This window comes from Trichomycterus rosablanca, chromosome 5 (genome assembly GCF_030014385.1).
Source record: "Trichomycterus rosablanca isolate fTriRos1 chromosome 5, fTriRos1.hap1, whole genome shotgun sequence".
Lineage (NCBI taxonomy): Eukaryota > Metazoa > Chordata > Actinopteri > Siluriformes > Trichomycteridae > Trichomycterus > Trichomycterus rosablanca.
The window spans coordinates 29,923,279-29,936,071 of NC_085992.1; the positions used below are offsets into that span (position 1 = coordinate 29,923,279).

The 12,793-nt window shown below is 42.8% G+C and overlaps 1 protein-coding gene across 1 annotated transcript in view; it reads right to left on the reverse strand.

Annotated features, from left to right (window-relative positions):
- The window catches only part of LOC134315046 (CUB and sushi domain-containing protein 1-like), a 739,302-nt gene that overhangs the window by 287,223 nt on the left and 439,286 nt on the right, over positions 1-12,793 (reverse strand). The window contains exon 7 of the mRNA XM_062995960.1: positions 6,723-6,800. Within this exon, the coding sequence (XP_062852030.1) occupies positions 6,723-6,800 (78 nt within the window). The remainder of the gene's footprint in view (positions 1-6,722; positions 6,801-12,793) is intronic.

Here is a 12,793-nt window from a genome sequence, read left to right on the forward strand (position 1 = left end):
TTTAGAAGTGTTTGAAGTATTACTCATGGCAAGCTGGAAGTTGTGAAAATGGAAATGGATCACTTACACATCAACATTCCTGGGATCAATGAACTAAAATGGACAGGATTAGGACGCCTATACGATCACGCGAACACACTTTGTCAACTATCTCTCCTTAAAAGCTTAAATAACCAAACTGAAGCTCTCTTATTTTGGGTACATTCTAAGAAGAACCAGTTGAGAAAAGCAGTTATGCTTGGATGAGTTGAAGGTAAACGATAAAGAGAACAGCCATCCATCTTTTTACTCTTGAACTCTTGAACTCTTGAGAAAGAACAGCCAGCGACAAGATGGATATAGACAATTAAAGGAACAATAAAGAAGTCATTAAAATGCCTAAGGACTCATATGGTCGCCTGAAGTCAGAGTAGACATGACAGCATTTATTGTAATAATAATATTTAAGCTGAGTAGCTGAGCTACAGATCGACTGCTGTAGCTGTATATTGCTGTAGCTAATGTAAAGGACATGTGAAGGGCAACTGTGTGGTTGTAGCATTCACAGATCTCTAGTTGATATAGTATATTACAAATTTAGCATTTTGACTACGGAAGAAATATTTGTGTTATTCTTCCATTTTAAGAATTAACTGTTGAACTCTTCCCATTAATGGTACCATATACAGGGGTTGGACAATGAAACTGAAACACCTGTCATTTTAGTGTGGGAGGTTTCATGGCTAAATTGGACCAGTCTGGTGGCCAATCTTCATTAATTGCACATTGCACCAGTAAGAGCAGAGTGTGAAGGTTCAATTAGCAGGGTAAGAGCACAGTTTTGCTCAAAATATTGCAATGCACACAACATTATGGGTGACATACCAGAGTTCAAAAGAGGACAAATTGTTGGTGCACGTCTTGCTGGCGCATCTGTGACCAAGACAGCAAGTCTTTGTGATGTATCAAGAGCCACGGTATCCAGGGTAATGTCAGCATACCACCAAGAAGGACAAACCACATCCAACAGGATTAACTGTGGACGCAAGAGGAAGCTGTCTGAAAGGGATGTTCGGGTGCTAACCCGGATTGTATCCAAAAAACATAAAACCATGGCTGCTCAAATCACGGCAGAATTAAATGTGCACCTCAACTCTCCTGTTTCCACCAGAACTGTCCGTCAGGAGCTCCACAGGGTCAATATACACGGCCGGGCTGCTATAGCCAAACCTTTGGTCACTCGTGCCAATGCCAAACGTCGGTTTCAATGGTGCAAGGAGCGCAAATCTTGGGCTGTGGACAATGTGAAACATGTATTGTTCTCTGATGAGTCCACCTTTACTGTTTTCCCCACATCCGGGAGAGTTACGGTGTGGAGAAGCCCCAAAGAAGCGTACCACCCAGACTGTTGCATGCCCAGAGTGAAGCATGGGGGTGGATCAGTGATGGTTTGGGCTGCCATATCATGGCATTCCCTTGGCCCAATACTTGTGCTAGATGGGCGCGTCACTGCCAAGGACTACCGAACCATTCTGGAGGACAATGTGCATCCAATGGTTCAAACATTGTATCCTGAAGGCGGTGCCGTGTATCAGGATGACAATGCACCAATACACAAAGCAAGACTGGTGAAAGATTGGTTTGATGAACATGAAAGTGAAGTTGAACATCTCCCATGGCCTGCACAGTCACCAGATCTAAATATTATTGAGCCACTTTGGGGTGTTTTGGAGAAGCGAGTCAGGAAACGTTTTCCTCCACCAGCATCACAGTTTTCGAAGGGAGGGGATCATGCTCTGTTTCAGAATGTCACAGTACATGTTGGAATTCATGTTTCCCTCAATGAACTGCAGCTCCCCAGTGCCAGCAACACTCATGCAGCCCAAGACCATGATGCTACCACCACCATGCTTGACTGTAGGCAAGATACAGTTGTCTTGGTACTTCTCACCAGGGCGCCGCCACACATGCTGGACACCATCTGAGCCAAACAAGTTTATCTTGGTCTCGTCAGACCACAGGGCATTCCAGTAATCCATGTTCTTGGACTGCTTGTCTTCAGCAAACTGTTTGCGGGCTTTCTTGTGCGTCAGCTTCCTTCTGGGATGACGATCATGCAGACCGAGTTGATGCAGTGTGCGGCGTATGGTCTGAGCACTGACAGGCTGACCTCCCACGTCTTCAACCTCTGAAGCAATGCTGGCAGCACTCATGTGTCTATTTTTTAAAGCCAACCTCTGGATATGACGCCGAACACGTGGACTCAACTTCTTTGGTCGACCCTGGCGAAGCCTGTTCCGAGTGGAACCTGTCCTGGAAAACCGCTGTATGACCTTGGCCACCATGCTGTAGCTCAGTTTCAGGGTGTTAGCAATCTTCTTATAGCCCAGGCCACATCCTCAGAGAGTTCTTTGCCATGAGGTGCCATGTTGAATATCCAGTGGCCAGTATGAGAGAATTGTACCCAAAACACCAAATTTAACAGCCCTGCTCCCCATTTACACCTGGGACCTTGACACATGACACCAGGGAGGGACAACGACACATTTGGGCACAATTTGGACATGTTCACTGTGGGGTGTACTCACTTATGTTGCCAGCTATTTAGACATTAATGGCTGTGTGTTGAGTTATTTTCAGAAGACAGTAAATCTACACTGCTATACAAGCTGTACACTGACTACTCTAAGTTATATCCAAGTTTCATGTCTATAGTGTTGTCCCATGAAAAGATATAATGAAATATTTGCAGAAATGTGAGGGGTGTACTCACTTTTGTGATACACTGTATATACACTGATCACCTTTTTGTTTCTACACTCACTGTCCATTTTATCAGCTCCACTTACCATATAGAAGCACTTTTTAATTCTACAATTACTGATTGTAGTCCATCTGTTTCTCTACATACCTTTTTAGCCTGCTTTTACCCTGTTCTTCAATGGTCAGGACCACTACAGAGCGGGTATTAAGGTCGTGGATCATTTTCAGCACTGCAGTGACAGGACATGGTGGTGGTGTGTTAGTGTGTGTTTTGCTGGTATGAGTGGATCAGACACAGCAGCGCTGCTGGAGTTTTTAAATGCCGTGTCCACTCACTGTCCACTCTATTAGAAACTCCTACCTAGTTGGTCCACCTTGTAGATGTAAAGTCAGAGACGATCGCTCATCTATTGCTGCTGTTTGAGTTGATCATCTTCTAGACCTTCATCAGTGGTAACAGGACGCTGCCCATGGGGCGCTGCTGGCTGGATATATTTTTGGTTGGTGGACTACTCTCAGTCCAGCAGTGACAGTGAAGTGTTTAAAAACTTCATCAGCGCTGCTGTGTCTGATCCACTCATACCAGCACAACACACACTAACACACCACCACCATGTCAGTTTCACTGCAGTGCTGAGAATGATCCACCACCCAAATAATACCTGCTCTGTAGTGGTCCTGGGAGAGTCCTGACCATTGAAGAACAGGGTGAAAGCAGGCTAAAAAGTATGTAGAGAAACAGATGGACTACAGTCAGTAATTGTAGAACTACAAAATGCTTCTATATGGTAAGTGGAGCTGATGAAATGGACAGTGAGTATAAAAACAAGGAGGTGGTTTTAATGTTATGGCTGATCAGTATATATATATATTGTTATGGATATACCCATTGCAGGCCTTCATTTTAACACAACCATGTTTATTCCTCCACTTTTTCCTCATCTCTCTTTTCTCCCATTTACTCCATTTATTTTCCCTCCAACCGAAATCTCTTTCCTTTACCCGACAGCCACCAAAATTAATTTACACCTTCAGTGCAGTTGATCAAGCTCTAATCCACAGACACTGACCTGAACTCTTGTACTTTTTTCATCCCTTATCCCTTCCATCCACTCCCATTGCCTTTTAATCAATGCCCAAGCCCAATGCTCAAGTCACCAAACCGCATGCAGTTCTTCAGTGCAATCCAACAAGCACTAATGCACAGCTATACTGACCCGCATTCCTTTGTTTTTTGTTTGCTTCTCCCATTTACATTTACATTTACATTTTCAGCATTTAGCAGAAAATTTAAAATTTTATCCAAAGCGACTTACACAATGAGCGGAACACGATGAGCAATTGAGGGTTAAGGGCCTTGCTCAGGGACCTAACAGTGGCAACTTGGTGGTGGCGGGGCTTGAACCAGCAACCTTCTGCTTACTAGTCCAGTACCTTAACCACCAAGCTATCACTGGCCCCCGTTTACTTCCATTTACTTCCATTCATCACAAACACACTGATATTACACATATATGCTTACTTTCAATTACATACCTCATCAATATTATTTACCCCATATACTTACACTCTCTATAATGAGTGAAATATTCACTTCATTTATAAATACATTCAATAATTTTGTTCAGATATGTGATTGTGTTACTCTTCTACCAAATACACACAAAAGCAAAAGCAGTAAAACCTCCGCCAAATACATACTTGCATACACACAATCACATTTCTGAGCCAAATTATTAACACCCCCACCAAATACATACTTGCAAACTGTATCCTTCTATTCTTTGCAAATCAGACCAAGTCCTGAGGTGTAGTTACTAAGACATTTCAGCTTAATGTGTTTAACAGGACCATGAAAAAAACCTCTGCAGTGACCCAGGACACATTCTCGACTAAATATTCATTACACTAAATCTTTGCCTTATGATTTATAAGATCAGGGTCATTAGTTTTAATCAAATAAAATTTCCCTCTGTTGGCTATAAAATGAAACCATATAAGAAAATTGCAGCAGGAGCCCACCAGTTTTTATACCTGATTTGCATTGGTTTGCTTTGTTTCCGAATGCAATGCTTCATTGGGGAAATGCTAAAATGTTCCACCACCTGTTAGAAATGCCTAATAGAATGGGCTGTTTTGCATAATGGTGTTCAGCACTGAGAAAAGAAAAAGGAACAACATTATTTCCAAGCATAAGGGGCTTCCACAGGGACCTCTAGAAATTAAAACAACCTAAAAGCCAGCAGAACACAACAAACACACTGATCTGCAAAATTAAAGTGTCTTCCATGGACTGAGGAAGGTGCTTCTCTGGGCTTTGGTGGATTGCATTTGTAGATGTAAGATCTATTCTTGTCATGGTTACAGAGTTTTAGTGATCAGAGGCTGGAGGCTATTTCCATAAGATAAAGAAATAGATGATGTGTAGGTAAATGAGAAAAAAGAAAGGGACTGGAGGGAGAAAAAAAGAAAGAAAGGTCATAGTGAATGTCTGTCACATTATTTACTATTCTGTGGCTCTCCTAAACCCTGGCATGTTTGTGTTCTCACCTTCAACACTGCATCACTTTGTGACACAGCCTGGGTTCATTTGCTGGCCAAAATCACATTAGGTCATCTTACGGATTCACCTTCAGGCACAGAGTGCAGAAATAGACCTTACCTTCTTCCCCACACACTCTCTCTCTATACTTCTATTTTTTCATAATGAAATACCATAAATTCTTAAATCATTTTGTGCCAATCATTTAAAGCTGCTGCCCTCACAGTCTAAACAACTCATTTAATACATTTAATTTCATGCAAGAGCAAACGGACTTATATTTAAGGTGCTACAGGAACTCAACTGACAGTACTTTATCTTGATTGCTCTTTAAGAGCAACCAAATGACACAAGTGAACACTAAATAAAGCATTGTTAGAGTATCAGTAAGAAAAAATATTTATGATATGCACATCCTAAGGCCCACTGTTTCACAAGACTAGTAAATAAATTCTTTTTACCCTGAATTAAGCCCATTTAATATTTAGAAGTTTGTACACTAGTGTTGGAAGCAGGAAACCTGACTTCTTAGTTGTATAATATGCAAGCAGATTTGACTCTTTTTATTAAGTGTCACGAATTCAGCCCCTCTATGCTCCCGGAGCATGTTCAGTGTGTAAGGTGCCACGCCCCTCTCTCCGGGAGCACTCTCAGTCTGGAGCCAACCCCCCTTTTTTGATTGGTCCCCTGCTAATCACCCACAGGGATTTAAGAGGGCAGCTGTGGGTCCTCCAGTGGGGACTATTTTGGTTAGATTCTCTGTTTGCCCTTGTCCGTTGGCTCATGCTAATGCTCATGGTTAAAACTCTTGTCTAGCTTTAGTCTTGTTAATGTTTTATGTTAGCCTGTTAGTTTAGGGTTTAGGTTTGTTTAGGTTAATGTTTCATGTAGTGATGGGCAGATGAAGCCTCATTGAAGCTTTTGAAGCTTCTTCCTAATTGGAAACCCACACAGACACGGGAATAACATGAGAACTTTACACAAAAAGGACCCTGACTGCTCCACCTTGAAATCAAACCCAGGACCCTCTTGCTACCCACTAGTGCTACCCACTAAACCAATGTGCCCAGTCAAGCACGTTAGTAATTTAGTATAGTATTATACTGTCAGAACAACTGGTGCAGGGATAATGAACAAAGACTACTACAACTAGCACAACTTAAAAGCATTAGATGGTGTTCCAGATGACCCAAAACACACATCAAAACAAGTCCTAGGATGGTTAAATAAAACAAAAAAATGACGCTTTTGAAAAGGACTTGTATTTGCCCACTTGACTGTACTAAAAGGTAAAGCCTGTGGTAGACAACCAACAGATTTGGTTGAACAATATCAGTTTTTCTGAGTGGCTCATTGAGAAGAAGAGTGCTATGGCCCTTTAATGCACCTTAATATAGATGCACAAGAGGCCTAGATAGAGCGCTGAAATTGTACTTACAGACAGCATTTTTGTGGCTTGTGTCCTTGTTCGGAAGCATTTTCACTCCTCTGGATTTCAGCTCAATGGCCTTCTTCACTGTGGAGGGAAGGGAACAGAAATGTAAAATGATCATTGCATTATCATCCATTTATGCAGTTAGCACCCTGCTTAGGGTAGCAGGGTAGTGTAGCTTCAGGTTCACTCTTGTTCATTAACATGCCCACCAGAATAGCACGTGAACTATTTAGTTGATGTCCTAAAAACACTGGATAATTTTTTTTAGCAAAATAACACTTATATATAGATATTATGGCAAGCCAAACAGGAAATATATAGCAAACACTGATATACAGTGTATCACAAAAGTGAGTACACCCCTCACATTTCTGCAAATATTTCATTATATCTTTTCATGGGACAACACTATAGACATGAAACTTGGATATAACTTAGAGTAGTCAGTGTACAGCTTGTATAGCAGTGTAGATTTACTGTCTTCTGAAAATAACTCAACACACAGCCATTAATGTCTAAATAGCTGGCAACATAAGTGAGTACACCCCACAGTGAACATGTCCAAATTGTGCCCAAATGTGTCGTTGTCCCTCCCTGGTGTCATGTGTCAAGGTCCCAGGTGTAAATGGGGAGCAGGGCTGTTAAATTTGGTGTTTTGGGTACAATTCTCTCATACTGGCCACTGGATATTCAACATGGCACCTCATGGCAAAGAACTCTCTGAGGATGTGAGAAATAGAATTGTTGCTCTCCACAAAGATGGCCTGGGCTATAAGAAGATTGCTAACACCCTGAAACTGAGCTGCAGCATGGTGGCCAAGGTCATACAGCGGTTTTCCAGGACAGGTTCCACTCGGAACAGGCTTCGCCAGGGTCGACCAAAGAAGTTGAGTCCACGTGTTCGGCGTCATATCCAGAGGTTGGCTTTAAAAAATAGACACATGAGTGCTGCCAGCATTGCTGCAGAGGTTGAAGACGTGGGAGGTCAGCCTGTCAGTGCTCAGACCATACGCCGCACACTGCATCAACTCGGTCTGCATGGTCGTCATCCCAGAAGGAAGCTGACGCACAAGAAAGCCCGCAAACAGTTTGCTGAAGACAAGCAGTCCAAGAACATGGATTACTGGAATGCCCTGTGGTCTGACGAGACCAAGATAAACTTGTTTGGCTCAGATGGTGTCCAGCATGTGTGGCGGCACCCTGGTGAGAAGTACCAAGACAACTGTATCTTGCCTACAGTCAAGCATGGTGGTGGTAGCATCATGGTCTTGGGCTGCATGAGTGTTGCTGGCACTGGGGAGCTGCAGTTCATTGAGGGAAACATGAATTCCAACATGTACTGTGACATTCTGAAACAGAGCATGATCCCCTCCCTTCGAAAACTGGGCCTCATGGCAGTTTTCCAACAGGATAACGACCCCAAACACAACCTCCAAGATGACAACTGCCTTGCTGAGGAAGCTGAAGGTAAAGGTGATGGACTAAACCAAATTGAGCACCTGTGGCGCATCCTCAAGTGGAAGGTGGAGGAGTTCAAGGTGTCTAACATCCACCAGCTCCGTGATGTCATCATGGAGGAGTGGAAGAGGATTCCAGTAGCAACCTGTGCAGCTCTGGTGAATACCATGCCCAGGAGGGTTAAGGCAGTGCTGGATAATAATGGTGGTCACACAAAATATTGACACTTTGGGCACAATTTGGACATGTTCACTGTGGGGTGTACTCACTTATGTTGCCAGCTATTTAGACATTAATGGCTGTGTGTTGAGTTATTTTCAGAAGACAGTAAATCTACACTGCTATACAAGCTGTACACTGACTACTCTAAGTTATATCCAAGTTTTATTTCTATAGTGTTGTCCCATGAAAAGATATAATAAAATATTTGCAGAAATGTGAGAGGTGTACTCACTTTTGTGATACACTGTATATGGAATGAAACTCGATATACAGTGTATCACAAAAGTGAGTACACCCCTCACATTTCTGCAGATATTTAAGTATATCTTTTCATGGGACAACACTGACAAAATGACACTTTGACACAATGAAAAGTAGTCTGTGTGCAGCTTATATAACAGTGTAAATTTATTCTTCCCTCAAAATAACTCAATATACAGCCATTAATGTCTAAACCACCGGCAACAAAAGTGAGTACACCCCTTAGTGAAAGTTCCTGAAGTGTCAATATTTTGTGTGGCCACCATTATTTCCCAGAACTGCCTTAACTCTCATGGGCATGGAGTTTACCAGAACTTCACAGGTTGCCACTGGAATGCTTTTCCACTCCTCCATGACGACGTCACGGAGCTGGCGGATATTCGAGACTTTGCGCTCCTCCACCTTCCGCTTGAGGATGCCCCAAAGATGTTCTATTGGGTTTAGGTCTGGAGACATGCTTGGCCAGTCCATCACCTTTACCCTCAGCCTCTTCAATAAAGCAGCGGTCGTCTTAGAGGTGTGTTTGGGGTCATTATCATGCTGGAACACTGCCCTGTGACCCAGTTTCCGGAGGGAGGGGATCATGCTCTGCTTCAGTATTTCACAGTACATATTGGAGTTCATGTGTCCCTCAATGAAATGTAACTCCCCAACACCTGCTGCACTCATGCAGCCCCAGACCATGGCATTCCCACCACCATGCTTGACTGTAGGCATGACACACTTATCTTTGTACTCCTCACCTGATTGCTGCCACACATGCTTGAGACCATCTGAACCAAACAAATTAATCTTGGTCTCATCAGACCATAGGACATGGTTCCAGTAATCCATGTCCTTTGTTGACATGTCTTCAGCAAACTGTTTGCGGGCTTTCTTGTGTAGAGACTTCAGAAGAGGCTTCCTTCTGGGGTGACAGCCATGCAGACCAATTTGATGTAGTGTGCGGCGTATGGTCTGAGCACTGACAGGCTGACCCCCCACCTTTTCAATCTCTGCAGCAATGCTGACAGCACTCCTGCGCCTATCTTTCAAAGACAGCAGTTGGATGTGACGCTGAGCACGTGCACTCAGCTTCTTTGGACGACCAACGCGAGGTCTGTTCTGAGTGGACCCTGCTCTTTTAAAACGCTGGATGATCTTGGCCACTGTGCTGCAGCCCAGTTTCAGGGTGTTGGCAATCTTCTTGTAGCCTTGGCCATCTTCATGTAGCGCAACAATTCGTCTTTTAAGATCCTCAGAGAGTTCTTTGCCATGAGGTGCCATGTTGGAACTTTCAGTGACCAGTATGAGAGAGTGTGAGAGCTGTACTACTAAATTGAACACACCTGCTCCCTATGCACACCTGAGACCTAGTAACACTAACAAATCACATGACATTTTGGAGGGAAAATGACAAGCAGTGCTCAATTTGGACATTTAGGGGTGTAGTCTCTTAGGGGTGTACTCACTTTTGTTGCCGGTGGTTTAGACATTAATGGCTGTATATTGAGTTATTTTGAGGGAAGAATAAATTTACACTGTTATATAAGCTGCACACAGACTACTTTTCATTGTGTCAAAGTGTCATTTTGTCAGTGTTGTCCCATGAAAAGATATACTTAAATATCTGCAGAAATGTGAGGGGTGTACTAACTTTTGTGATACACTGTATATATACTGTATATATACAGTATATATATATAATGAAAATGATATATATAGAATGAAACTCGATATATAAAATGAAACTTGATATATATAAAATGAAAACTGATATATATAAAATAAAAACTAATATATATATACAGTGTATCACAAAAGTGAGTACACCCCTCACATTTCTGCAGATATTTAAGTATATCTTTTCATGGGACAACACTGACAAAATGACACTTTGACACAATGAAAAGTAGTCTGTGTGCAGCTTATATAACAGTGTAAATTTATTCTTCCCTCAAAATAACTCAATATACAGCCATTAATGTCTAAACCACCGGCAACAAAAGTGAGTACACCCCTAAGAGACTACACCCCTAAATGTCCAAATTGAGCACTGCTTGTCCTTTTCCCTCTAAAATGTCATGTGATTTGTTAGTGTTACTAGGTCTCAGGTGTGCATAGGGAGCAGGTGTGTTCAATTTAGTAGTACAGCTCTCACACTCTCTCATACTGGTCACTGAAAGTTCCAACATGGCACCTCATGGCAAAGAACTCTCTGAGGATCTTAAAAGACGAATTGTTGCGCTACATGAAGATGGCCAAGGCTGCAAGAAGATTGCCAACACCCTGAAACTGAGCTGCAGCACAGTGGCCAAGATCATCCAGCGTTTTAAAAGAGCAGGGTCCACTCAGAACAGACCTCGCGTTGGTCGTCCAAAGAAGCTGAGTGCACGTGCTCAGCGTCACATCCAACTGCTGTCTTTGAAAGATAGGCGCAGGAGTGCTGTCAGCATTGCTGCAGAGATTGAAACGGTGGGGGGTCAGCCTGTCAGTGCTCAGACCATACGCCGCACACTACATCAAATTGGTCTGCATGGCTGTCACCCCAGAAGAAAGCCTCTTCTGAAGTCTCTACACAAGAAAGCCCGCAAACAGTTTGCTGGAGACATGTCAACAAAGGACATGGATTACTGGAACCATGTCCTATGGTCTGATGAGACCAAGATTAATTTGTTTGGTTCAGATGGTCTCAAGCATGTGTGGCGGCAATCAGGTGAGGAGTACAAAGATAAGTGTGTCATGCCTACAGTCAAGCATGGTGGTGGGAATGCCATGGTCTGGTGCTGCATGAGTGCAGCAGGTGTTGGGGAGTTACATTTCATTGAGGGACACATGAACTCCAATATGTACTGTGAAATACTGAAGCAGAGCATGATCCCCTCCCTCCGGAAACTGGGTCGCAGGGCAGTGTTCCAGCATGATAATTACCCCAAACACACCTCTAAGACGACCACTGCTTTATTGAAGAGGCTGAGGGTAAAGGTGATGGACTGGCCAAGCATGTCTCCAGACCTAAACCCAATAGAACATCTTTGGGGCATCCTCAAGCGGAAGGTGGAGGAGCGCAAAGTCTCGAATATCCGCCAGCTCCGTGATGTCGTCATGGAGGAGTGGAAAAGCATTCCAGTGGCAACCTGTGAAGCTCTGGTAAACTCCATGCCCAGGAGAGTTAAGGCAGTTCTGGGAAATAATGGTGGCCACACAAAATATTGTCACTTCAGGAACTTTCACTAAGGGGTGTACTCACTTTTGTTGCCGGTGGTTTAGACATTAATGGCTGTATATTGAGTTATTTTGAGGGAAGAATAAATTTACACTGTTATATAAGCTGCACACAGACTACTTTTCATTGTGTCAAAGTGTCATTTTGTCAGTGTTGTCCCATGAAAAGATATACTTAAATATCTGCAGAAATGTGAGGGGTGTACTCACTTTTGTGATACACTGTATATATATCAGTATTCATTCCCAGTATTCATTCATAAATATACATACAATGTAATTAACCTAGACCGTAAGCCTGTCTTCTCTGCAGCATCTGTGTGCACATGAAAACACTCAAACATTGCATGTTAGCAATGAAGCTTCATACCATTGCAGGTAGGTGAGTAACTTGCACAAGGTTAATGAGCTAATTTGTCTCCATATTGCACACAGTTAGTCAAAGCTGCATTATTTATAGACAGTAAACTTTTCTTGGTGAGATGTTCAACTGCTGACATATTAAAATAAACCCAATGATAGAAACACTTAATGAACCATTCACCTGGCATCATGTGTGACACCACAGAAATGGCTTTTTCTATATATTTTTTGTTCCCAAGCTATAGGGCCAAAAGTAAGTAAACATAATTAATGGTTTCCACCAAACCCATTGCTAACAAGTGTATGAAATCAATTATGTAATTAATAAATATTCTTCCATTTTAACCCTTTTGCTTAAGGCAACGTCTATAAAGACATGGTTTGGGCGGCACAGTGGCTAAGTGGGTAGCACTGTCGCTTCACAGCAAGAAGGTCCTCGGTTCAATCCCCAGGTCTGGATCCTTTCTGTGTGTAGTTTGCATGTTCTCTCCTTGTCTGTGTGGGTTTACTCCGGGAGCTCCGGTTTCCTCCCACAGTCCAAAGACATGCAACTGAGGTGAATTGGA